Here is a 25,183-nt window from a genome sequence, read left to right on the forward strand (position 1 = left end):
GTGATAACCGAGCACAGCCACGACCATGATATCCTGGCAAGTAGAGTCTTGGAGCTGGAACAAAGTATGGAACGGGTGCAGAGCAAGCAGGAAGAGGCAGAGAATAGATCCAGATGAAACAACATGCGCATCTGCGGAATTCCGAAATCAGTACTTGACTCGGACCTACAACAATATGTGATTGAGCTGTTCCGACACATCCTGAGTGCAGAGGAGAATAAAGACATAATGCTCGACCGAACACACAGGGTCTATTCAACGTACCAAATGACCAGGAATTTGACCCCTGAGGTGCTAACCCGGATACATCTATACCCACTGAAAGAGGACATTATGCGGGCAGCCTGGAGAAAGGAGCCTATTAAGTTCCGCTCAACCCCAATTCAGCTATTCCAGGACCTATCTCAAGCAACGCTTGCCAAGAGGAAAAGACTGAGGGTGGTCACGTACTGGTTGAGAACCAAGGACGTGCAATACCAATGGGGACACCCAACATGTCTCTGGTTCAAATGGAAAGGCAAGCGCTTCTCAATCTCCAAAGAGTAGGAGGCAACTAATCTTATGCAAGAGGACGAAGGGGGCAATCTCACCGATACTCGGGAATCCCCGTCCCGGACCGGGGAGACAGAAAACGGATCTGGGCTAGACCAAAAAAAACTAGGTCGACCACGCCCGTGGGGACGCAACAAAGAGCCCAAGCTTCTGGAGCCAACCTGAACAATCACTGGATATTGGGGGAATAGGTCTATGCACTTAAAGTATAAAATTGGGACATCAATTTCGAGAAGAAGGGGCCTCGTACCTGGTGCGGCTTATATTTGGTATGATAATACAAACAGTACGGATATTACACAATGAGCGACAAGGCAAGGGGAGCAGGGGGGAAAATGGGGGCGGAGAATAAGAAGTCCGGAACCCAAATTTCCCGGGTGAGTAGAACCCGGTGATTCTTTGTGAACATACTATGTTGGGAAAGTTGTTTAGGGATTTTAGTTTGAAAGTTGTGGGGTTAGGGGGGGAACTCTACCGTTCTACTTTTTAATTAGTTATGGCTAAAAGATAACAATGGCTGAGTTAACATTTGTTTCACTGAATGTGCAGGGACTTAATTCTCCAGTCCAGCGGAAATCCATGTTAACCAGGTTGTCTGACATGCATGCGACGGTGGTATGGCTGCAGGAGACACACTTACTCCCAGAGGATGAACTGAGGCTGAAACATAGAGCTTTCCCTATACAATATCTGGCATCTAGTGGGACTAAAAAACGGGGAGTAGGCATTCTAATGGGGAAAAACGTCAACTTCGAGAAACGTTTTGTAAAAAAGGATCCGGAAGGCCGCTACCTGATACTAGGAGGGAAACTGATGGGCCAACTTGTGACCTTGATTTCACTTTATGCCCCTAATTCGAAGCAGGACCATTTTCTAATGAATTTGTTACCCAAAATTGCGCAATGGGGAATAGGGAAAATCCTCCTTGGAGGTGATTTTAACGGAGTGATGGATGCAACAATGGATAAAACACTCCCGGCCACCTCCAACGACCACACATTTAGACAAGCTCTGGCAAAATTTCTAAGGGAACTGCGGCTGCTAGAATCCTGGCGCTTCTTTAACCCACAAAAGAAAACATACACTCACTACTCACAGGGGGTACTCTCGTATCAATATGATACTTATTTCTGAAACGGTTGTCCCACAAGTTACAGGTTTGGAAATTGGGGTACGTTGCCTCTCAGACCATGCTCCGGTGCTTCTAAAAATAGAGTTAACTTGCCCACAACAACAATCCCGCAGACCCTGGCGACTGAATGGGGTAATACTGAAAGACCAGGTAGTCAGGATGAGCGTTTAACGAACACTGCAGAATTACTTCTGGGAAAACAAGACACCGGGGATGGATTGGTCAACTATTTGGGACGCAAGTAAAGCGGTGGTTCGGGGGGAATTTATTGCGCAAGCATCAAATTACATTAAAAGTAGGGAGAGGGTGAGATGTAATATGGAAGCCAACATACAAAAAGCAGAAGTAATATATAAAGACAAATGTTCACAAAAAGCTTGGCGGGAACTCAAAAAGGCCAGAGCAGCCCTAGAAACTCACATAGCAGACGTTGCAGCACGGCTCCTGGTACAAACAAAACAATTTTACTACACACACGGGGGCAAAGCTAATCGATTCCTTGCTGCTAAATTACGACCCCAGAAACTCCGGAATCGAATAACCCAACTCCGTAATGACAAAGGGGAAGTACAGAGGGGAGAGAGAGAGTTAGAGGAGGTGCTGATCTCATACTATACCAACAATCTAAAACGGGAAGACCTAGATGGGGAGGAGCAGATTGCGTTTCTAAATCAGATACAGTTCCCACAAATTAATGAGCTGGATAGGCAACGCCTAGGGAGCCCCATAACGGAAGCAGAAGTGGGGGAGGCTATAAGAGCATTAAAAGAACACAAAACTATGGGCCCGGATGGGCTAAGTAATGCATACTATAAAACCTTTAGAAGCATCCTAACAGGCCCCCTAACCTGTCTATTCAACTTCATTAGAGATAAGGGATGTACATATGGGGATATGGGCCAGGCAACCACGATATTATTGTTGAAGCCAGATAGGGACCCACTAGATTGTGCAAGCTATCGGCCGATATCTCTACTAAACGGAGACGCAAAGCTTTACTCTATGGTACTGGCCCGGAGACTAGCATTGATACTCCCCGAAATAATCCACTCCGATCAAGCAGGTTTTGTGAAGGGTTGGCATACTTACGATAATATTCGCAGAGCCATAGATAAGATAAACTGGGGACGAAGGGGGGGGGGCAGAAATTCTCAGTAGCAGCCCTGGGTGCATCCTGAGCGTTTAATACCTTGCACTGGGGTTTCTTACGCTTAATCCTTGAAAGGTTCGGATGTGGTCCAACATTCACACGCATGGTAATGGCCAACTTCACAAGTCCATCTACTAGACTAATGGTTAACGAAAGCTCACAGGGAGTATCCCCATCCAGAGCGGCACGAGACAGGGGTGCCCACTGTCACCCCTGATCTTTGCCATGGCCATGGAGCCGTTCACATGCAGGGTTCGTAGTCATCCAGGAATTCAAGGGGTTGAAGGAGGCACTGCAGGTCCACAGAAAGTAGCGCTCTATGCGGATGACATTCTCCTCTTCCTTACCAACAGTGATACAACTATTGGGAGATTTTGCCAGGGTCTCAGGATTTCACATTAATTATCCAAAATCTAAAGCTCTCAACATTACAAAAGAACCGGAGCAAATCCCGATTTGGGAGAATCAATATCCTCTGAAATGGGAACGAAAGGCAGTTAAATACCTTGGGATACAATTAACCCCTAAATATGATAGATTATATGGAGCTAATATCCCAGACATCCTGAAATCACTAAGGAACTAAAACGCTGGCAAATGCAAGAGTTGTCTTGTTTGGCACGCATTACAGTGGTCAAAATGACACTGCTCCCTAAATTCCTATACGTAGTCGGTGCCCTTCCAATAAGAATCCCAGGTCCAGCTATTCAAACGCTGCAGAAAGAAGTGATGAATTTTATCTGGAGAGGGTAAAAACTGAAATTCCCCAAAAAAGTACTATTCAGACCACAGGTTCTGGGGGGTTTGGGAGTCCCGGATTTTCGTAAGTACCTATGGGCAGCACAAGTAGCCCCTATGTTGCAATGGAAGGCTGGGGACACTCCTAATCAATGGGTCACTCTTGAAAGTTTGGCGACCAAAATACCACTTGGGAATCTTGGCTTCCTGGCTACACGACATAGGGAGAAAGGGGGCCAACTATTGGAATCCACTAGAACTACCTTGTGGTATTGGGACAAAATCTTGAGAAACAAGAAGATCAAAGGGGGGGGACCTCTCACGCCAATAGCCTACAACCCAGAATTTTCCCCTGGTACACATGCTAACTTCTGGACAAACTGGGGGGTAGAGAAAACAGTATGGCCCTAAAGGATCTTAATGTGGATGGAGCACCTCTGTCGTTTCAGGAATATAAAACTAATTTTAATATACCAGAGCGTGAATGCTACTACTATGCTCAACTCAGACATTGGGTCTCAAATACGAAGGTGCAAGAGGGGGCAAATAGAAACCCCACAGGAGTGGAATTAACGATACAAGAAGGTCAATTGTATAAGGGAATTACTAGACTATACCGCTTGGTGGGGGAATGGGACTCAGAGGAAAAACTCAACTATATGCAGAAGTGGGAGGCCGATCTGGGGAGACCAATTGATGGGGACACATGGGGCCGCATCTGGCTCAGGGCCACCAAAAGTTCTAAATGTACTTTGATTAAGGAAGCGGCATATAAGCTCTGTCTCCGATGGTACATGACACCAATACGCATCCATGCCGGTTACCAGTCAAATGGTCGAAAACATTTGGTCGACAGACAATTTGGTCGACACCATTTGGTCGAATGCCAAATGGTCGAATTTTTTTTTTTACCCATTTTTTGGTTTTTTTTGGGGGGGTCCCCCCCCCCCAACCCCCTTTTTTTCGTTTTTATTTTTTTTCCACACACGAAAACCCACAAAACACACATATATATATATATATATATATAAAAAAAAAAATTCGACCATTTGGCATTCGACCAAATGGTGTCGACCAAATTGCAGTCGACCAAATTGCAGTCGACCAGTTGACTGGACACCTCCATGCCATCAACCCAGAATATTGGGCTACATGCTGGAGGAATTGCAGAGAACCTGGGAACCTTGTTCATATGTGGTGGTCCTGCCCACTAACAAAAACCTACTGGAAAGAAACTTTGAGTCACATTAAAGATATATCTGGTGTGGAAAATCCCTTTGATCCGTTGGTGGTACTTTTGGGGAATAGTAGAGGGATGCTATGGAAACTCGGGTTCGACAGCCACTCTAATCACACATATGTTGAGTGCTGCTAGAATCACTATTGCGCAGGCATGGAAGAATAAAGATGGGCCAGTAGTGGCTATGTGGTGGGTACGGCTATGGGGGGGGTAATGGCCATGGAAAAGGTGACAGCAATAGCCCTCGGCTCTTACTCAAAATACCTGAACATTTGGCTACCACTACACGAATTTATGAAAGACAAGGAACAGATGTACTTTAATCCCAGACTACTCTGTGCAATACCTATCATCTGAGGAACCCAAGGACCAAGATGAAATGATCCTCTTGACTGAAATTACAGAATAGAATAGCACACTTCTTCACCTTTGATTTTAAAAGATGGGGGGGTTGGGGAATTTGACATTTGATTTTTGTTTTTACATGGTTATTATATATGAGTATTAGCACTGAACCGACGTGTATGAAGTAATACATATCTATCTTAATTGTTCTCCGATGTTTATATGTTTATAATGCTCCAAAACTTAAATATAGTTGATAAAAAAATAAAAAGGTAAGTACTAGATTTAGGTCGCAGGTCAGCACTGCAAAAAGGGGGGGGGCAAAGTATTTATTAGTCCTTTTAAAGTGGAGAGCGCAGATAAGTATCCTTTAACTATAGCCACCCTGTGGAAAAGGTTGGACTGTATCATAGATGTGCTGCACGGGAAATTATGCATGTTCTTGGCCCTGCACCAGCTGCAAAACATCCTCAATCGGCAGCTTCATTAGGGCTTTTTTCGCTGGCCTTCTAGCTGAGAGCAACACCTCCATTACATCTTCAGAGATCCCAGTCTTTCTATCTCAACCTCGCAGAAGTCAGGTGTGAAGGTTGAGGGTGTTGATGAGAACCAGACCTCACTCTTGTTAAGTCGACTCTCTGAGGAAGATGTGGAAGGCAAATGTCCATATCTAGAAGGTCTGGGTACCATATTCTCCCAGACTAATCTGCAGCATACATGATCATGTTTGTCTGAAACGTTCTTTTTTTTTTTAAACCTTTATTTTTCTGCTTGACAACACCAAAAGAAGCAAGTGACATTAGCAAAAGCTACAATCATATACAGTGGATACAGCACAGGTACAGTGCATGCACACACTTCATTCTTATAGAACTTGAAACATACACTTGTAACGGTGAGGGCTGAGAAGCCACAGCTCATGAAGTGGTCACAGGAGGGGGGGGGGGGTTGGGATGGGGGACTCCGCGTCCGAGTCAGTGTATGTGGAGGACCTGTAGGTGCGGAACCTCATCCAGATGTCTCTGGGCCTCGAGTGTGCTGGTTGCTGATTAGCCCAGGATTCTTCTGTATCCGAAGCCCATGTGGCCGCTCTGAGCCACTGTGCATGTGTAGGTGCTCTGGGTCGGAGCCAGCACATCAAGATGCAGCACACAGCAAGGTGCATGCAGAGGCCAGCCAGTTTTTTAGAGTCACGACCCAGTTCAGGGAAGTCGTGGAAGAGACACCATGCTGGAGACGGGTCGATGGTATGTTCTAGCATAGTGGACATAGTAAAGCATATGAGGACAGGACCAGATCATATGAATATATGTAGCACTATCTCAGCCACATCTGGGGCATCTTGGGGAGAGCTCCTTGAACATATGGTGCAGGCTGCTCGGAGTGTGGTGATATCTGTGCAGTACTTCGAACTGTATTAACTTGAATCGGGAGTTGAATGATACGTTATGGGTGCATGCACACATACGGGACCAGCTCTCATCGGTCATTTCCACCCCCAGATCTTCTTCCCATTTGTGTTTCAATATAGTAAACTAGGGGGAAGCTCTGGCTTGCAGTAGGGCATACAGTCTGGACACCTTCCCCTTCGAGGAGTTGAAGGTACACAGCTCCGAAATAACGGGGTCATCAGGTGGTATCGTAGGGAAATTGGGGTATTTCATTTTGAGGGTTTTCCGAAGAGATGAGTATTGGAGCCACGTGGATGGTTTCCGCCTCAGGGAGTGTGGGAGATGTGACCATTCGAGGAAGTGTCCCTGGACAAAGATGTCCCAGAGCGATTCGTACCCAGCCTCGGCCCACCGGGTGTAACGCTCACCTGACTCCCACGGGGGCGCTGGCCTGGTTCGCGCTGCTGTGACCTCGTCTAAGGTGATGCGCAGGGTTCGGAAGACGGACTGGACCGGGCCCCAGATCTGGCTTGTCTGACTCGCAGAAGTATCTTCTGTAGGTGAGAATAGGGGGTTAACTGTCTGCGGGGTAATGCAATCGGCCTCCCACTTACCCCTCTCACCCTCCTCAAAACCCTTCTGTGCTTCCCCGTAGCGTCTCACCTTAGGGTCTGGAAGGACGAGCTCTCCATCCTGCTTCTGATGCAGGGGCGCGTTGGTATCCAGTTACATCACTGGATTTTCGGATGGGTGAGAACCAAACTTGCTTGGCTTCCAGGTAAGTTTTTTCTATAAGTGGTTCCCCTTGTGTCCATGCATTAATGTTCTAATGCTAGTGTCTTTTTCCCCATAGGGGCCGGGGTACGGAATGCCGGGGAACAGGCACCGACCCGAGGTGAGCGGTGAAATCCTTGTGGAAATCAGGTAAGTCTTTAATGAGTGTTTTGGTAATGTCTTTTCATTCACTCATTAGCGCTGATGTCTTTTTCCCCTTAGGGGCCGGGGTCCGAAAATGCCTGGATGCGGCGCGGACCCGAAATGAAAAGGGAATGACCCAACAGGTAAGTCTTGACATGTAGTTTTAGCTTCCCTTTTCCCTTCTTTCTCTCACCTTTGTTCTTGTCTTTTTCTCCCTAGGCGCGGGGGCGCGACTGCGAATCCGGATGGTCGCTGCTGAACATGGAGGCGCCCTGTAAAGGTGAGTAGAATGCGGCGCTGCAGCGATCGATGCGATGTGCTTTTAAAAATAAATGTCTTCCTTTTCAGGATTGTCGGAGAAATGTCTCTGGGATGCAGATTTAGCAGGTGAGGCCTTTTCCTTCTTCTGTTCTCTTGTTCCCTTCCTTTGCAGGTGATTCAGGATGCTGGCAGGTGTGGCAGAAGTCAAGATGCAGGAGCAGACACGGTGAGCGTCCAGCTGCTAGATGCAGAACAACGCGAAACACGTGTGGCTGATCGGGTGTGGTTTAAATAGCCTTGGAAGAAGTTCCTAGAATGTGTCCTTCCTCCAATCAGGTATGTATCCTTCCCCGACCACGCCCGGGTGGTAAATGAGTCCCACAGGTAAAGTAGTTCCTTTCAGGCCTCAAGGAGGCCGGGGTTCTGCAGCATGGTCTGCATCAGGTAAGTGCACCCAAACACTTTCATAATGAGCCTGGCGCCTATGGCGCCAGGACTGACATTTTCTATGAGCTTGGCGCCATAGGCGCCAGGACGCTGTCCAAAGGGCCCCTATAAGGGGTTGCTGGGACCTTCCACAGGGACATGATGTCGGCTTTCGGGGACGCAGGGCCTGAGCCGGCTCCCCGGGAGCGGGCATCGTGACAGCACTCCCCCCCAAGGCCCCTCCCAAGGTTGTTCCCTCCGGGGGTTTTGGTTTGTTTGGGAAGAGTCGGTGGAATTTCCTGACTAATCGAGATGCATGCACATGGTCACTGGGTTCCCACGACCTCTCCTGAGGTCCGTACCCCTTCCAATCAATTAGGTAGAAAAGCTTTGACCTAAACATTTTTGAATCTAAAATGTTCTTCACTTCGAATTCGGGTTCCCCATCTATTTGAATAGGTTCTGGAGGTTTGAGTAGTCGGGTTCCGGGGACCACTGGTTTCAGAAGTGACACATGAAAAACAGGGTGAATTCGCATATTAGCTGGTAAATCAAGTTTAACCGCTACTGGGTTAATTATTGCTGTAATAGAATAAGGTCCCAGATATTTTGGGTTAAAAGTTCGAGGCCCTTTGAGCGGTAAATGTCTGGTAGCTAACCACACTTGATCCCCAATCTGATACGGAGGTGCTTCACTCCGATGTAGGTCGGCATTATCCTTGTATTTTCTCTTGGCTTGTTGTAAATGCGTGGTTGCCTCTTTGAAGGCTCGGGTAATGGTAGAATGCAGATGTTCTACTGCGGGCACTCCGAGGTTCTGAGGTGAGTCGAGGTTTGAGGTTCGAGGGTGATGTCCAAACAAGGTATAAAAAGGACTATGGCCAGTTCCAGAGTGTACCGAATTATTATATGCGTATTCGGCTATCCAAAGAATGTCTTTCCAGTTGCTTTCAGATTGCTGTAACATACACCGTAAGTACTGCTCAAGGGTCTGATTTGTCCTCTCGGTCTGACCATCGGTCTGAGGGTGGTGACTGGTCGATAATCTTACGTCGATTTGTGCCATTTGACAACATTTGCGCCAGAAGTGGGAAATGAATTGGCTTCCCCGGTCAGAGATTAGTATAGATGGGAATCCATGTAGCCGAACAATATTTTCGAGGAATTCTTTGGCTAGGACAGAAGCTGAAGGTAAACCTTTCAAAGGAATGAAGTGGGCCATTTTGGAAAACAAATCCACAATTACCAGAATGGTATTGTATCCCGAACAAGGAGGCAAGTCCGTAATAAAATCCATTGATAGGGTGTGCCAGGGTGCTGGCGGTATGTCTAGAGGTTGAAGGAGACCGGCTGGTCTTTTCTTTTGACCTTTATTTTGGCCGCAAACACCACAGGACATCACAAAAGATTTAACATCTTTTCGCCAAGAGGGCCACCAGAATTGTCGTTTCACCTTTTCCATTGTCTTGGCAATACCGGGGTGTCCCTCTATTAATGTATCATGATAACCTGAAATAACTAGTTCGTGTAAATCCTTGTGCGGCAGGAATAAGCGTCCTTGCTAATAAGGTAAACCATTATCTATGGTAAAGTCTTATCCCTTTTGTATCCAATCCTGTAGGACTGTAGGGTCCAGGAGTTGTTTCACTCTGACTTGAAAGTCTTCAAGCGTCTGTAACGAAGTCATGCCTAGAATTCTCTGTTCGGGAATTATTGGTACTGGTTCTGAGTTTGTATCAGATTCTCCCATTCCAATTCGGGATAAGGCGTCTGCTTTGCCGTTCTTGCAGCCAGGTCGATAGGTAATCACAAAATCAAATTCAGCGAAAAACAAAGCCCATCGGAGCTGCCGTGATGACTGAGCCTTGGTGGTTTTCAAATACTGTAAATTCCGGTGATCAGTGATCACCGTGATGGTATGTCGAGCGCCAAGCAGGTAATGCCGCCAGGCTTTAAAAGCGGACTTTATGGCTAACAGTTCTTTGTCAGTGATTGCGTAATTAATCTCTGGTGCCGAGAATTTTCTGGACCAAAATGCTACGGGATGCAGTTGGTTGGTTTCAGGATCTCTTTAAGACAGAACTGCTCCCATGGCTAGGCTGGATGCATCAGTTTCGATGACATACGGGAGATCTGGACGTGGGTGTTTCAATATAGGTGCGGAGGTAAACTTAGCTTTTAAATCCTGGAAGGCCTGCTCGGCTTCTTCAGACCATTCAAAACGTTTATTTTTCCTCAAGAGTGCAGTAATGGGTTGTACTATGCGTGAAAATTCCGGGATAAACCTGCGATAGAAATTGGCAAAGCCGAGCATGCTTTGAACCCCTTTTACAGAGCTAGGTGATGGCCATTTGAGGATGGCATCCACTTTTCTTGAGTCCATTCAGACTCTTTTGGGTGTCAGGATGAAACCGAGAAACTCAACTTCTGTGGTATGAAAAACACATTTCTTCAGTTTAGCAAATAGTTTGTGTTGGCGCAGTTTTTCCAGAACTGCCCTAACGTGTTTTCTGTGATCAGATTCCGAAGAGGAGTACACTAGAATGTCATCGGTATAGACGACAACACAAACATCGATGAGTTCCTGAAGGACATCATTCATGAAGAATTGGAAGGCAGCAGGCGCATTGCACAACCCGAAAGGCATTACCTGGTATTCGAATAATCCATATTTTGTACGGAAGGCTGTTTTCCATTCGTCGCCTTCTTTTACTCGCACCAGATGATATGCCCCCCGGAGATCTAACTTGGTGTATATGCAAGCGTCCTTCACCTGGTCAAGGAGTTCAGGAATCAGAGGCAGAGGATAACGGTTTTTAACCGTTATCTGGTTCAATGCGCGGTAATCGATACAAGTTTTAAGGTCGCCTTCTTTTTTAGGCACGAAGAACAAAGCCGAGGATGCCGGGGACTTTGACGGGCGAATAAAACCATTGGCGAGGTATTGATCCAAATATTGTCTCAAATGCAGGTTCTCAGGTTCGGTAAGGGCATAAATCCTGCTACAAGGGGGTTGTGCACCGGGCACCAGATCGATTTGGCAATCGTACGATCGGTGAGGAGGTAACGTGTTGGCCTGTTCCTTTTGGAAGACGTCCTGAAAGTCCTGGTATCCCGGAGGTAATTGCATGGAGGCAGAGGTTACAGATGCTAGATTAATCTTCAGGTTTTCTGGGTAGCATATTTGTGCACAATCCGGGAAGGTTATTCTCTTAGCTCGCCAATTAATTCGAGGATTATGTGTCTCTAACCAAGGAATTCCAGGAATAACCTGAAAATGTGGAGCCTTGATTACATCAAACACAACTGCCTCCCGATGGCCGTCAGGACCAATAAGAGTCACACCAGTAGTGGAATGTGTTACCGGTCCAGAGGCAATTTCAGTTCCATCGACTGTGGTGATGACATCTTTGCTGGTTTTAGGACAGAGAGGGAGGTTAATCCTAGAGGCCAATTCACGATCCACATAGTTTCCAATAGCCCCACTATCGATGTATGCCTTTATTGCATGCAACCGCTTAGGTTTTTCTGGATCTACGAGAACCATTGGCACAATGAAATGCGAGGTCTGAGAGTTAGTTTTCAAGCTCGGCAAGCGGACCCAAACGCTTGTCGGGCTGAGTCGTTTCCCGAAACAGAGTCTTCATGGTTTTTATCAGCGGCTCCTACCGCTTTTCGGGGCGGTTTTGCCGGGTAATCTCTTAGAAAGTGTCCAGAGTTCCCACAATAAAGACATAATTTTAACTGCCGCCTCCTTTCACGTTCCTTTTGAGTTAAGGGTTCTTTAACCCCTCCAATTTGCATAGGCTCAGAGACATCAACTCCCTTGGGGTTAGCGTGGGTCTTGACCAACACCCGGGTCTCAAACCTGGACCGATCTGTTTTTCTGTTTTGAAGTCTGTGATCCAATTGGACCACTAAGTCTATATATTCTGTGCATTCTTGGGGCGGATTTACAACTTGGGCCAAGACATCTTTAAGTTCTCCGCGTAGACCTCGATAAAATAACGTGACTCTTTTATCCTCTGGCCATCCCGTTTCCACAATTAGTCTATTAAAGGTTGCAATATAGGATAGGAGGTCCTGATTGCCCTGTCGCAGGGATAGAAGTTCGTCATCCAGAGCCTGCCCCCTGAGAGTGTCGAGCAAATAACCTTTCCATGCTTGCTTGAAATCCTTGAAAATCACGGAGAATCGGGTCATCTTGAGTAACCAGTGGAACTGACCAATCGGCAGCGCAGCCGCTGAGATATGACAATACAAAGGCTACTTTGGTCTGATCATTAGGGAAGGCCCCAGGTCTGCATAGGAAGTGCAAACGACACTGATTCATGACTACGGTGAATCGTTTGGGGTCCCCAGCAAAGCGTTCAGGTGGGGCCAGCGGCATGTTTCCAGGTAGATTAATCTGCACAGGGTTACTGGGAACCACAGGAGCGGGGTTCCCTCCGGAACAGGGTAGAGGAGTTTGTCCAGCTTGACCTTGCAAAAGCTGTCTGGCCAGGTCATCAGTTCTTTCCTTTGATATTATTAATTCCCTCTTGAGGGCATTAGTCTCTTGACGAGCGGCATGTACTTCGGCCCGTAATTCCCCCAGTAATTGGGCCAACTGATCACTCTCAGAAGTTTCCATAGCGCCAGGGTGGGAATTTGTAGGAAGGCTTCGCGTTCTGTAACGCTCACCTGACTCCCACGGGGGCGCTGGCCTGGTTCGCGCTGCTGTGACCTCGTCTAAGGTGATGCGCAGGGTTCGGAAGACGGACTGGACCGGGCCCCAGATCTGGCTTGTCTGACTCGCAGAAGTATCCTTCTGTAGGTGAGAATAGGGGGTTAACTGTCTGCGGGGTAATGCAATCGGCCTCCCACTTACCCCTCTCACCCTCCTCAAAACCCTTCTGTGCTTCCCCGTAGCGTCTCACCTTGGGGTCTGGAAGGACGAGCTCTCCATCCTGCTTCTGATGCAGGGGCGCGTTGGTATCCAGTTACGTCACTGGATTTTCGGATGGGTGAGAACCAAACTTGCTTGGCTTCCAGGTAAGTTTATTCTATAAGTGGTTCCCCTTGTGTCCATGCATTAATGTTCTAATGCTAGTGTCTTTTTCCCCATAGGGGCCGGGGTACGGAATGCCGGGGAACAGGCACCGACCCGAGGTGAGCGGTGAAATCCTTGTGGAAATCAGGTAAGTCTTTAATGAGTGTTTTGGTAATGTCTTTTCATTCACTCATTAACGCTGATGTCTTTTTCCCCTTAGGGGCCGGGGTCCGAAAATGCCTGGATGCGGCGCGGACCCGAAATGAAAAGGGAATGACCCAACAGGTAAGTCTTGACATGGAGTTTTAGCTTCCCTTTTCACTTCTTTCTCTCACCTTTGTTCTTGTCTTTTTCTCCCTAGGCGCGGGGGCGCGACTGCGAATCCGGATGGTCGCTGCTGAACATGGAGGCGCCCTGTAAAGGTGAGTAGAATGCGGCGCTGCAGCGATCGATGCGATGTGCTTTTAAAAATAAATGTCTTCCTTTTCAGGATTGTCGGCGAAATGTCTCTGGGATGCAGATTTAGCAGGTGAGGCCTTTTCCTTCTTCTGTTCTCTTGTTCCCTTCCTTTGCAGGTGATTCAGGATGCTGGCAGGTGTGGCAGAAGTCAAGATACAGGAGCAGACACGGTGAGCGTCCAGCTGCTAGATGCAGAACAACGCGAAGCACGTGTGGCTGATCGGGTGTGGTTTAAATAGCCTTGGAAGAAGTTCCTAGAATGTGTCCTTCCTCCAATCGGGTATGTATCCTTCCCCGACCACGCCCGGGTGGTAAATGAGTCCCACAGGTAAAGTAGTTCCTTTCAGGCCTCAAGGAGGCCGGGGTTCTGCAGCATGGTCTGCATCAGGTAAGTGCACCCAAACACTTTCATAATGAGCCTGGCGCCTATGGCGCCAGGACTGACATTTTCTATGAGCCTGGCGCCATAGGCGCCAGGACGCTGTCCAAAGGGCCCCTATAAGGGGTTGCTGGGACCTTCCCTGGGGACTTGATGTCCGCTTTCGGGGACGCAGGGCCTGAGCCGGCTCCCCGGGAGCGGGCATCGTGACACCGGGAAACACTAGGCTGTGGCACACGTGGGACCTCTGGGAGGAAGTTCCACAGTGGCAGGTCCCCGTGGAAGGGGTGGGGTGTATCTAGCAGTTTCCAAATTTTGGAAAGGGCAAGAGACGTACTAGCAACAGGATCAGCTGACTCTGGGTCAGCTGGCGTGGGTTTGAGAATGAGAGAGCGGATATCCCGATCACTGACTGCCGGCCCTCCAGCATAACATGAGGAGGGGGGTCAGGAGTGCTGAACCAGTGTGAAGCAAATTGGGATTGCGCCACTAACCAGTACCTGAGGAAATCTGGGGCGCCGAATCCCCCATTCTCCATGGGAGTGGTCATTGTCCCCAGTTTAAGAGGGACTGCCCCAGAGTGCCACAGGACGGTGTTGACTGTGCGGGTTAACGCCTGAAATAAGCCATCGCCAGGCCACAGGGGGAGATTGGTGAACCTATATAGGAGTTGGGGTAATACAACCATCCTTAGTATCCCTATCCAGCCAGCTAGGGAGATTGAGAGTCTCGCCCAGCCCGAGGTCTTTGTACCTAGGTTTGTGAGATAGTTCTGGTAGTTTTCTTCAAGTAGCACCTCATAGCAGCGTGCCACCTCTACCACAAGGTAAGTGAATTTAGATTGAGACCATGTGAACCCCATTAGGTCAGGAAGGGGATGTGTGCAGTCTGTGAGCGGGAAAAGGGGGGATTTAGAGCAGTTTACCATCAGTCCCGAGATGTGTCAGAAGCGGACCACATCCTCCAGTATCAGGGAGTGGTTGGTAGCAGGGGAACGGATATAAAGAAGGGCAATCGTCGGCGTATAGGGAGATAATGTCCGAGTGACCCGCTGTTCGCAAGCCTCTGTGTGCATAGGACTGCCGCATCACATCGACAAAGGGTTCCATGGCTATGGCAAAGATTAATGGAGAGAAGGGGCAGCCATGTCGTGTCCCTCTGGCTATTTGGAAAAGAGGGGAGCATCTATCCTCCGTGCGGACCCTAGCCACCGGACCGGAGTAGCTTAACACAGGAGAGGAAGTTGGGTCCAAATTTACATTTTGTCAGGACTCGCCATAGGTATTCCCACAACATAGAGTCAAATGCTTTTTGCATATCCAGTGTGGCGGCCACTGGGCTGATTCTACTAATTACGTTGAACAGACGTCTCAGGTTCAAGGAGGTGGAACGACCCGGGAAAAATCCCGTCTCATCTGGGTGGATGAAGTATGTCATAAAGGAGGCTAGGCATAGGGTTAATAGTTTGGCGTAGATTTTGACGTCAGTTTATCAGTAAGAGGGGTCGGTACGAGCCGCATTGGGTTGGGGCTTGCCGGGTTTGAGGAGGACCGTTATCATGGTCTGTGGGAGCCTGCCTACTTCGCCTGCCTCCTCCCACAGGGCCATCAAGTGAGGGATCAGGAGGGATTTGAACTGTTTGTAGAATTCGATTGGAAGGCCGTCCGAGCCTGGGGATTTACCAGATGATAATGACTTGATGGCTTCTGAGAATTCTTAAGAATTCTTAAGGGGTGAATGGCCTCTCAAGGGAGATTCTGGTTTCAGCAGAGAGAACTGAGAGAGGAAGGCTCTCTAGGTAGGAATAAATCTCTGCTGTCGGGACACACTCAGGTTTCGAGTAAAGGAATTCGTAGAAAGCCAAGAATTCAGAGTTGATGTCCTGCAGCGATGTGGCTAGGGTGCCATCGGATCTTACTATCGCCGGTATGTTGGGGGCCCCGAACTCTCGGCGGAGCAGCCTGGCTAAAATTCGACCTGGCCGTTCTCCCTCCCCATATTTTCTTACAAGGCTAGGGTTGTCCAGGAACCTCACCTCACGCTCGGCCAAAGAGCGAAACGTGTCCAGTTCCGCTCCTAATGATGCCAGGGTCTCGGGGGATTGACGTACAGCGTATTGGGCCTCAAGGGTAGCGAGTGTCGATTCGCTTTTTGTAATATCAGCACAAATCACTCTCAGGATATCGTTTTCTTTGGAGATGGCGATACCCCTGGTGTAGGCTTTGAATGATTCCCAAAGGGTGGTCTGTGATGTGACCAAATTGGTGTTGAGTTAAAAAAAGTCTTCAGTGGAGGACTCCAGTTCGGAACTAAGACTGCATCTAGGAGGGAGTGAGGTTTCATCCTCCAAAGTCCAAGTCTATTGTGGTCTTGACCCCAGTATAGAGAGATGACCACCGGTGAATGGTCGGAGAGGATTCTAGGGAGAATCGGTAGGTAGGTTGAGTTTCTTATGAATGTGTCTGAAATGAGCCATCTGTCGATTCTAGAATGTGAGTCATGTACCGTGGAGTAAAAGGAATATGTTCGGGAATCGGGGTACATGAGTCTCCATGCGTCTACAATCGCAAGCCGTGGAAGTGCCGTCAGAATAGAGTAGGCTGCTCTTCAGAGTTGGCGGGGTCTGGAGCACGATCTATCTAGGTTAACGTTTAATATTGTATTGAAATCGCCGGCCCATAGGATCGGGATCAGGGGAAAGCTTTACAAGAGGGTGGCTAGTTATAGGTAGAAATCGGGGTCGTCAACATTGGGACCATAAATGTTTAATAAAACCACTTCCTTATTCGGCAGGGTACCCTGAAGCAGCACATATCTACCCTGTGGGTCGACTCGTGAGGAGTTGCAGGTAAATTTAAGGTTTCTATGGATCAGAGTCATAACCCCCCCGACTTTGGGTAGAGTAGTTTGTATAGCACCTCTAGGGACCCCACAGTTTAGCATATTTTTCACATTGTTCAGAACGAGTGTGCATCTCCTGTAAACACCGGATTTTAACGCTGTGGCGCTCGACATGAAGTTGTAACTGTCTCATTTTCTTATAATTTCCCAACCCCCGTACATTCCAGCTCATGAACGTAAGGCTATTATCACCTATCCGTGTGGAGATACTGCTTGAGCTTTAACCACCAAAGGGGTGGTAGCCAATGAAAATGAGTTTGATATGGCCGTATATCGCGGCCAGTATGCAAACGACCAGGTATTGTTTCATGCTCTACTTCTTTCGTGGACGCCAAGCTTTTTTTTCATAACACCCGACCCGTCCCGCCAACACCCACATCCCTCCCCCAACCAGAGGAATGATAACCCAATACCCCAATACCAACAACAAAACCAACAGCATCGATGCCTGGGGGCCTGAGAGCTGGCCTGGTGGTGATGCTCCGGAGTTTAAGGATATTGGTGGTGCTTAGCGAAAGGAACAAACGTAGCATAGCTAGGAACTTATGGAGTGAAGATCAGCATGTCATTAAAACAGGTTGAACCATTTGTGCATTGCTAACAAACATAGATCTCCTACTTGTTTGGGTGGGGGAGGCCTCTCGCCTAGTAAGGAATCAATTGAAAAGCCATGACTTTAAACAGAGGCGTTACAGATTCTATGAATCTGGAGGCCTCTTCCGGGATTGTGAAGAACAACATCTGATTGGAGTTTTCAATTCTCAGCTTGGCAGGGTATAGGTCTCTTTTTAACGGCCAGGAAGGTTTTACGCTCCTGTTGCACCGCTACAGAAAAGTCAGGGTACAAGTGGATCCTTGCGAATCCCAGAAGTAGTTCACCTTTGACTCTCGCCGCCCTGAGGAGGGCATACTGATCGCAAAAATTTAAGATCCTAGATATGATGGGGCACGGAGGCGCGCCAGGTCTAGGTTTTGTTGTCAAGGAACAGTGGGCTCTTTCCACTGCGAACTGCGGCGAGAGCTTCGGGGTGTCTAGCAGTGATAGCAGTGTGCACTCAACAAAGTCTTCCATGGGTTCATGTTATCTAGCTTGGTATGAAGAGTAGTGAACCCTTCACATATGTATTCGAGCATCTTTCGTGAGTCGTCGGAGGCCGGGAGGGTCGACTTGGTGGGTTTGGGCTCTGGTGCTTCCCCAGCCGATTAAGAGGGAGTTTTTGCGAACATGTTAATGGAGCTCTGTTTTTTCCCTCCCATTCCTTTAGTCATGGTGACATGCAGGGGGGATCATGGAGGTTGGAGCTGCTAGAGGGGGGGTGAAGCGTACCAGGAAGCCGGTGGGCCTCAGACAACAGTAGGATAGATGAGTGGAGGTGGTCCCGGTGCCCCACAGACCCCCAGTGGGCTTCTACGGATGGGTTGTGCCCTCCCACGTAGGTTCAGGCACATGGGTATATACCAGGGGAGTCAGCGCCTTTATGGAGTATAGCTGTAGCTTTAACTTGTGCGTGTGCAATGAGGATCCAATCAGTCCACACCTATGATAGTTGGGTGCCTACGCCTCACAGAGGGATCACTCATAGGGGTTCAATGCGCCAGATTGGGTGTGCCGCAGGGCTTGTAGCGCACAGGTGGAGTTTAGAGGCAACCCGGGGGCGCACCCCCACCCACGGAGCCCCACACAACAGGCCCGACGCCCGCTCAACCGGTAAAACAGGCTTATGGGGTGAAGCCAGTGGGATCTGGTGATTTTCATCCGCCTCCCGTTGGTAAGGTGGTTGCTTCCAAGTCCCTGAGAGTTCAGCGGGGCGCCGGCACGATCTCGCACAGGTTGGAGGATATCAGCAGTGCTGGGGGGGTCCCACAGTGTAGAGGGGGTAAGGCAAGGCAGGCGTCCCCCCGCCGAAGAGAACACCACGGACAGCACACTCCATGCTGGTCCACTGTTGGGGAGAATTCTCTGTTAAGGCTAATTTCCCAAACCTAGTGAGTCCCCCAGCAGCTTTGCTGGATTTTTGGGGTTTATTTTTTTCTCCTGCTAAGAGTGAGACTCTTTTTCTCCCACTCTTAGGCATGATTTGAGAATGTCCTTTGACTATATAATGTGTCTTATGGGCTATGGGGTCTTTTACTCCATAGGGCATCATGTGTTTTTGGTATGTGTGTTACACAGCACCCTCAGTGCAGTAACACAGGGGTGTCATAGTGACCCCCAAACATAGACTCCATACCCTGGGACTGACTACTGTCTCCCAGGGCATGTAAAGTCACCATTGGCTTTACTAGTCTCACATTGTGAACAGAACCAGTACAAACCATCATATTGTGGAAGTACTGGTAGGGGTAATTCGATTGCCCCTGGGTCTTTTTTCCAAGGGGGCACTGTCCAGTCCCCCCTTGTCGAGTTTCTGGCTGGTGGCAATGGATACCTCGCGAAATATTCCACCGGAATATTTCCTATGGGATTTTCCCATTCATTTTAAACGCACCACTTTTTGGTGCAATGTTAAAGATACCGCCGGGTTATTTATTTAATATTTGTTCCCCGGTTGGGTCTTTTTGCCAGGACTCGGTTTTAAAATGGCGTTTGTGTTCGCCTCTGAAACTCTAACCCAAGTCGAACCTTTTGTTCCACTTTTTGGCAGGCTTCTCCACAGAAGCCCTCCAAATGGTGCCACTCTGTCTGGGGTCAACAGGATGTGTGGGAGGGGGATTAGGCACTCTGGACTGAGTTGCCTTGGCAACTCAAGTCGCACTCTTGTGTGATTGGCCCAGTGGTGAGCCGCCCGGCTCACCACTAAGCATGTTTGATTGACAGCTAGGCTGATGAATGGGGGTTTTGCTGCATAAAAGCAGGGCTTTGGGGACTGGAACTTCGGAAGTCGCCACAGAACCTAAAGAATCCAAAGAGGGGAGAAGCTGAGCCATCTACAATGACGACACCACCGGTGGAGCCCTGCTGTACGAAACTCACCACTTTCCCGACGACAGAGGAGATCTTTTTCCAGGAGAGTCTTCTTCCCTTTGAGCTGGTGGGACCAACCAGTTCGCCTTTTTCGCCTTCCTTGATCGTCTCGTGATCGAATCGCCCGTGCCAAGCACCCCGGCGGCCGGATAGCCACGCTTCACCACTACCGCGAATGAAAGGGTCGTACCTTTTAACCGGGAAACTCGGCGGCTGGTTTCTTCCCTGGCAGTGCAACGACCTCCAGCTTTCCTCCACGTCGAGATTCTCTCTTCCTTTGGACGAAGCCCCGACTTGCACCCGCTGCCAGGAACAACTGCCCCCGCTGGAGCTTTCTCACCATTTCAGGTACTGTGTCCCGCCTGGTCTCCCTTGCAACAGACTGTCCAAGGTGTCCCGTAAATCCTTGACTCTCTATCCTGGGGTGACCTCGGACCTGCTAACATTACCTTTCTGACTTGATCCAACCTCTTTTGACTTTTCTGCAAAGACTTTGAGTGCTTTTCCACTGTGTGATCTTGGGCACATTCCGCCTTGCTCTCTCCAAGAGTGGGCCTGGCCTATGAACTTTTTACTCTACAGTAGACCCTGCCTTTCTTGACTTGCTGTGTTTTTCCTATTCTGCCTTTTCTCTCCCTTTTTTTTTTTTTTAAATTTGGTTTTATTGATTTTGAAACAACAACAAAAACAAAACGGAAAAAAAAACAGTTGAAGTATTTCACTTGTTACATCACTGTTAGCATATGTTTACATTTGAGGAGCAGCATCAGAATCTCATCATTCAATAAATCGTTACTATATTCAAGTCTGTTCCTTGGTTGTAACAGGCAAAATAACATAGCCCGTGCCCTCCCACCTCCCTCCCCCTAACTGGGCAGACATCTCTGCGGCAATCATTTTCTCTATCGGTATAATCGCAATGGATAGAGTTCTTCCCACTTGTCATGTGGTCTTCTACAGTTCTGGGATCAACATCATTTCTCAATGAGGGCTGTAAGATTTCGTTTTACTTAGGGTCCAGTGTCATCCTCTGGTTGGGAGTCCGTCGTCTCTGAAAGATGTTTGCTCCGGAAGTCTGACCATAAGGTCTCGCATTGGGACGCTTTGTTGTGCAAAGAAGCAGTGATCGTCTCCATTGTGTAGATGTTGGTTGATAGGCAGACCCATTCTCTCTTGCTTGGTACTGTTTTGGATTTCCATTTTGTTACCAGCAGCGCTCGGGCTGCGAGGAGTAACTGTGGGGCAAGACCTCTGAGTCTGGTCCATCCGTCCTCTTCCCTCTCCAATCCAAAGAGAATCAGACGTGGATCAGCATCCCTTTGTATGCCGTCTATATCCTTGATCCATGTCAGGACTTCCTCCCAGAATACCTTTATACGTGGGCAGCTCCACCACATGTGCCAGTAGTCGGCTATCTCTCCACATTCTCGCCAGCATCTTGGGCTCAGTGTCTGGAACATCCGGGACAACTTGAGTGGATCGTATTGCCATCGGTGCAAGAGTTTAATGGCATGTGATTTATATTGGGTGGACAAGGATGTTTTGGATGCAGCTTTACACATCAGTTCCCATTGGTCCGGGTCTATCTCCTCCCCCAGGTCTCTTCCCCATCGGCTCCTGAGACGTTCCGTGGACCCAGCACCTGCCTCGATAAGTTCCTTATACTTCTCTCCCTTTTTAACCAAATTATTGGAGTGCCATCTACGGTTACGTGCTCACCTCTGTTTTGCTAATTAAGTGGTGTCTTAACCTAGACTTGTCGAATAATTCACTAGGGAGGTGTATATACTTATAGTGACTGTGTTTAAACTTGCTTGACATATTAGTGCCAGTGTATTTTTACAAGTGTGTTTTTAAATAAATAATGATATACTTTTATACCAAAGCTCTGGTCAGTGTTTGCTTGTGCTACTGTATTTTTAGCCCTATTGTGTATACTCTATATACCTTCTTGAGAGAGGTCTGACTGCTCAGCCACAGCTACCAGGTAAATCTGGGTGGTGCAAACTGCTACCAATTGGGTTTACTGCTTACTCCTGTAGTCTTAATCTTCTTGCAGTGGTCTCCAAGGGAACTGCACAGGTTTCTGCCTAACATCCACCGCGAGTTTCGAGGTCTGGAGCCTAGTTGTAGAGGGGGGACCAGGGAGCCCACAGAGCGGGCGATGTCCTATAGTTCCACCGCAGACCGGTTACCACCAATACAAAGGCGTGCGGTACAGGGTACCCCCTGAACCCACTGCAGGTCCCTTGGTTGTGACGCGATTCGAAGGTGAGTGTCATGAGGGGGCCACAGAGATGGTGAGTACTGAGCCCAGCGTCGGCCCAGCGGGTCCTCTGCTTCACACGGATCAACACCCCTCTGACGGGCAGCGCCGCCCGAGGACCAGATACAGCACGCCAGCCGGGAGGGGCACCCAGGAGTCCCCCGGTCACTCTCCGAAGAGGTCTCCGGCGCGATGGAAGAGGGGTCCTCTGGAACAGGGGGTCTCTGTGACGGGCAGCGCAGCGGTGGCCAGAGGGTCCCAGTGTTCTCAACGTTGGTGTCGCACTTCAGGTACTAAGAGCTTTGCTGGGGCTGGGCTGTGCACAAGGCGCGCGGACAGGGCAACTTTTACTATGCACACGCATGCACATGTGCTGCAAAAACCCTACCCATGATGGGATCCAGTTTTAACATATCCCAATTTTTTGTTGACTATTTGTTTGATCCTCCTGCTTTCTAGAGAATATGTAGTAATGTAAACCAATATTGGAACTTTTTTGGTTTCCTTGGGGACCAACAATGATCCGGAGACTTCCTAATACCTATTTAGCAACTTATTCAATAAAATCTACGTTGTATTGCCTCACCAAAAACATATCTTTAATCTGTTTGTGTAACATATACTTGAAATTATACCCATGTACCTCATGAATTGACTCAAAGGCACACTTTCAATTAGTAGGTTGTTCCTATTCGATGGCTTGTTAAAAACCATGGATATCAAGTCACCAGATTGAAAAAAAATTGAACATTTCCTGTAATGGTCCCTTCCAAATACCAAAAATGTAATGTATATATCTGAAGTAATTTTTCAAATACTGCATCCATCATGCTGACGATAGAAAATTTTCAGTTTCCAAATAATAAAATAGGTGTTTTCGTAGATTGGGACCATGGCTGCCACCAAAGATGTCGCACAGATTTGCAGAAAAGTTTGGTCATCAAATTTAAAGAAATTATTCTGCAACACAATCTTTAAGAGAGCCAGTACAAAATCCTTATCTGCCTGGCAGTTGTCAGTCGACAACTGCAGCCACTCAATGACTTACAGACCTCCTTCATGACCAATGTTTGTGTAAAGACGCCTAATGGTCCAGTTATTGTGCCGACGGTTCTAAGAAACTCTGTGGCAGCTATTATAGGACTTCCCGGCAGGTTCTCAACACTCTTATGTATCTTAGGTAATATATACATCACCGGCATGATGGGGTGTCATTTGCTTAAGAATGACTTAGTATGGTGTGATATTAGCACATTGTTAAATGCCTCCTCCAATGTTTATTCATTCAAAACCCTTACTTGCTCTTTTGGGTCATACGATATGTCAATGTATGTTTCTGAGTCAAACAACTGTCTTTCAACCTCCCCTATGGAATCCAATCTATTCATCAACTCCAGCGCTCCACCTTTGTCAGTTGGCTTGAAAATGGGATCCTTATTGTCCTTCAGTTTTTTAAAGCATACCTTTTATGATGGGTAAAGTTCCCATAGTTTTTCTTCATGAACTTTATTTTTCTGAACTCATCCAGTATTTTGTTTTGGAAAACATTAATGGTTGAGTTCTGGATAGGTGGATCTCCAGAAACTCTGGAGCGTCATGTATATTTGAGTCCTCAATTGTCTCAGAAAATAGTTTCAATGTCGTCTTTCTTACTCATTTGTAAAAGTCAATCTTCTCCTGCACGAGTGTCCTTTGTATGTTTGGGTACAAAACACAAACCTTTCTGTAACACCATTCATTCAAATTTCGAGAGATCATAATTTTAAATATTCACCACTAGGTTCTCAGTGGGAGGGCACACTCCATTAGTAGAATAAATTACTTCCCTCTGGTAATGTTCTTTCTGATGGATGTTCCTGCCATGAATTCCTCATTGCCCCTCCCAGCCTGCCCCTCATTAAGGGAGCTCCCACTCGTTGCTATCTCCTTCAAGGCTATAAGGCAATTTATAAATGTGTAGTCTCCACAGCATGGGTAACAAACAAGTAAAAGAGGTCACAGGGTGAGGTGCAGGCTTTTTGTACCACTGCTGATGTCACGTCCTGATGCGACAACAGTGCAGAGGATCCTTGATGATGAAGCCTCATGGAACCCTTTGCTGTCAAACGTTTTTGTGATCTGCTGCTGCAGGAGAATGTATATCTAAGATGACAAATCCATGGGAGGAACATCCATCAGAAGAACATTTCCTCAGGTAAGTAATTGTTCTTTCAGATTCTGGGCTCTCCTCCTTTGTTCTGAAGCTTGTCTGAGTGAGGTTTACGTCACTCTGTGGACTACAAGTAAGGGTTCCTGCCTCACACCTAGTGTACAAACAGAGCAAACATATTTCACCAGAGTCAGATGAAAAGTCCTCAGGCTGGGGATGGTGTTGGGAACAGGAAGAGGACTCTGAAGCTTCAATCCTGTACAGCTAACCAGATAGCTCATGGCTCGGGTAGAAAGACTATGGCAGGCCGGCTTCTCTGCCCTGCAGAGCCCTCGCAATGTTTTGGGGGTGGCTCATGTGCCTTACTTAAGTGGGCAATTGTAATACTCTTTTTCATAATAGCATCTTTAAGTATGGATGTGTTTTATCAGTTTTTTAAACATATACCTTCCGGAATACACTTCAAAATAACTATTCTATCTGTCATTTTGCAGGATTAAAAAATCAACCACTTCACCTTATTAGCTGTTCAGATAACCATGGACTTGACCTCTTAAAAGCAGAATATATTAAGGTAAGGATCCTTTCTCTTTTCCTTTCAAATGAATACAATATTTTCTCTGAAATTCTTTTTTTGGTGCTTGCAGTCAGGGTTATAGTGATCGTTAAATGTACCATTGAGGCAGCAACATGCATATTTCAACAATACTAATCTGTGATGCTCATCCACCATTTAAGATGTTAAGGATATAATGTGTTTCTAGTTTGAGTTATTTGATTGGCATGAAGGATACCAATATGTGATTAAATGTTGCTCCTTGCTCCTCGCTGTATCATTTTTAGCCTCTGTCTGCTCCATCTTGCGTACTGGGGTCGGTC

The 25,183-nt window shown here is 47.6% G+C and overlaps 1 protein-coding gene across 4 annotated transcripts in view; it reads left to right on the plus strand.

Moving 5' to 3' along the window:
• The window catches only part of VPS13C (vacuolar protein sorting 13 homolog C), a 5,236,720-nt gene that overhangs the window by 1,991,255 nt on the left and 3,220,282 nt on the right, over positions 1–25,183 (plus strand). For all 4 annotated transcript variants that reach the window (XM_069624493.1, XM_069624490.1, XM_069624491.1 and 1 more), the window contains one exon: positions 24,799–24,878. In XM_069624493.1, the coding sequence (XP_069480594.1) occupies positions 24,799–24,878 (80 nt within the window). The remainder of the gene's footprint in view (positions 1–24,798; positions 24,879–25,183) is intronic.

The sequence above is a fragment of the Ambystoma mexicanum genome, chromosome 11 (genome assembly GCF_040938575.1).
Source record: "Ambystoma mexicanum isolate Mex_15411 chromosome 11, UKY_AmexF1_1, whole genome shotgun sequence".
Taxonomy (NCBI): Eukaryota; Metazoa; Chordata; class Amphibia; order Caudata; family Ambystomatidae; genus Ambystoma; species Ambystoma mexicanum.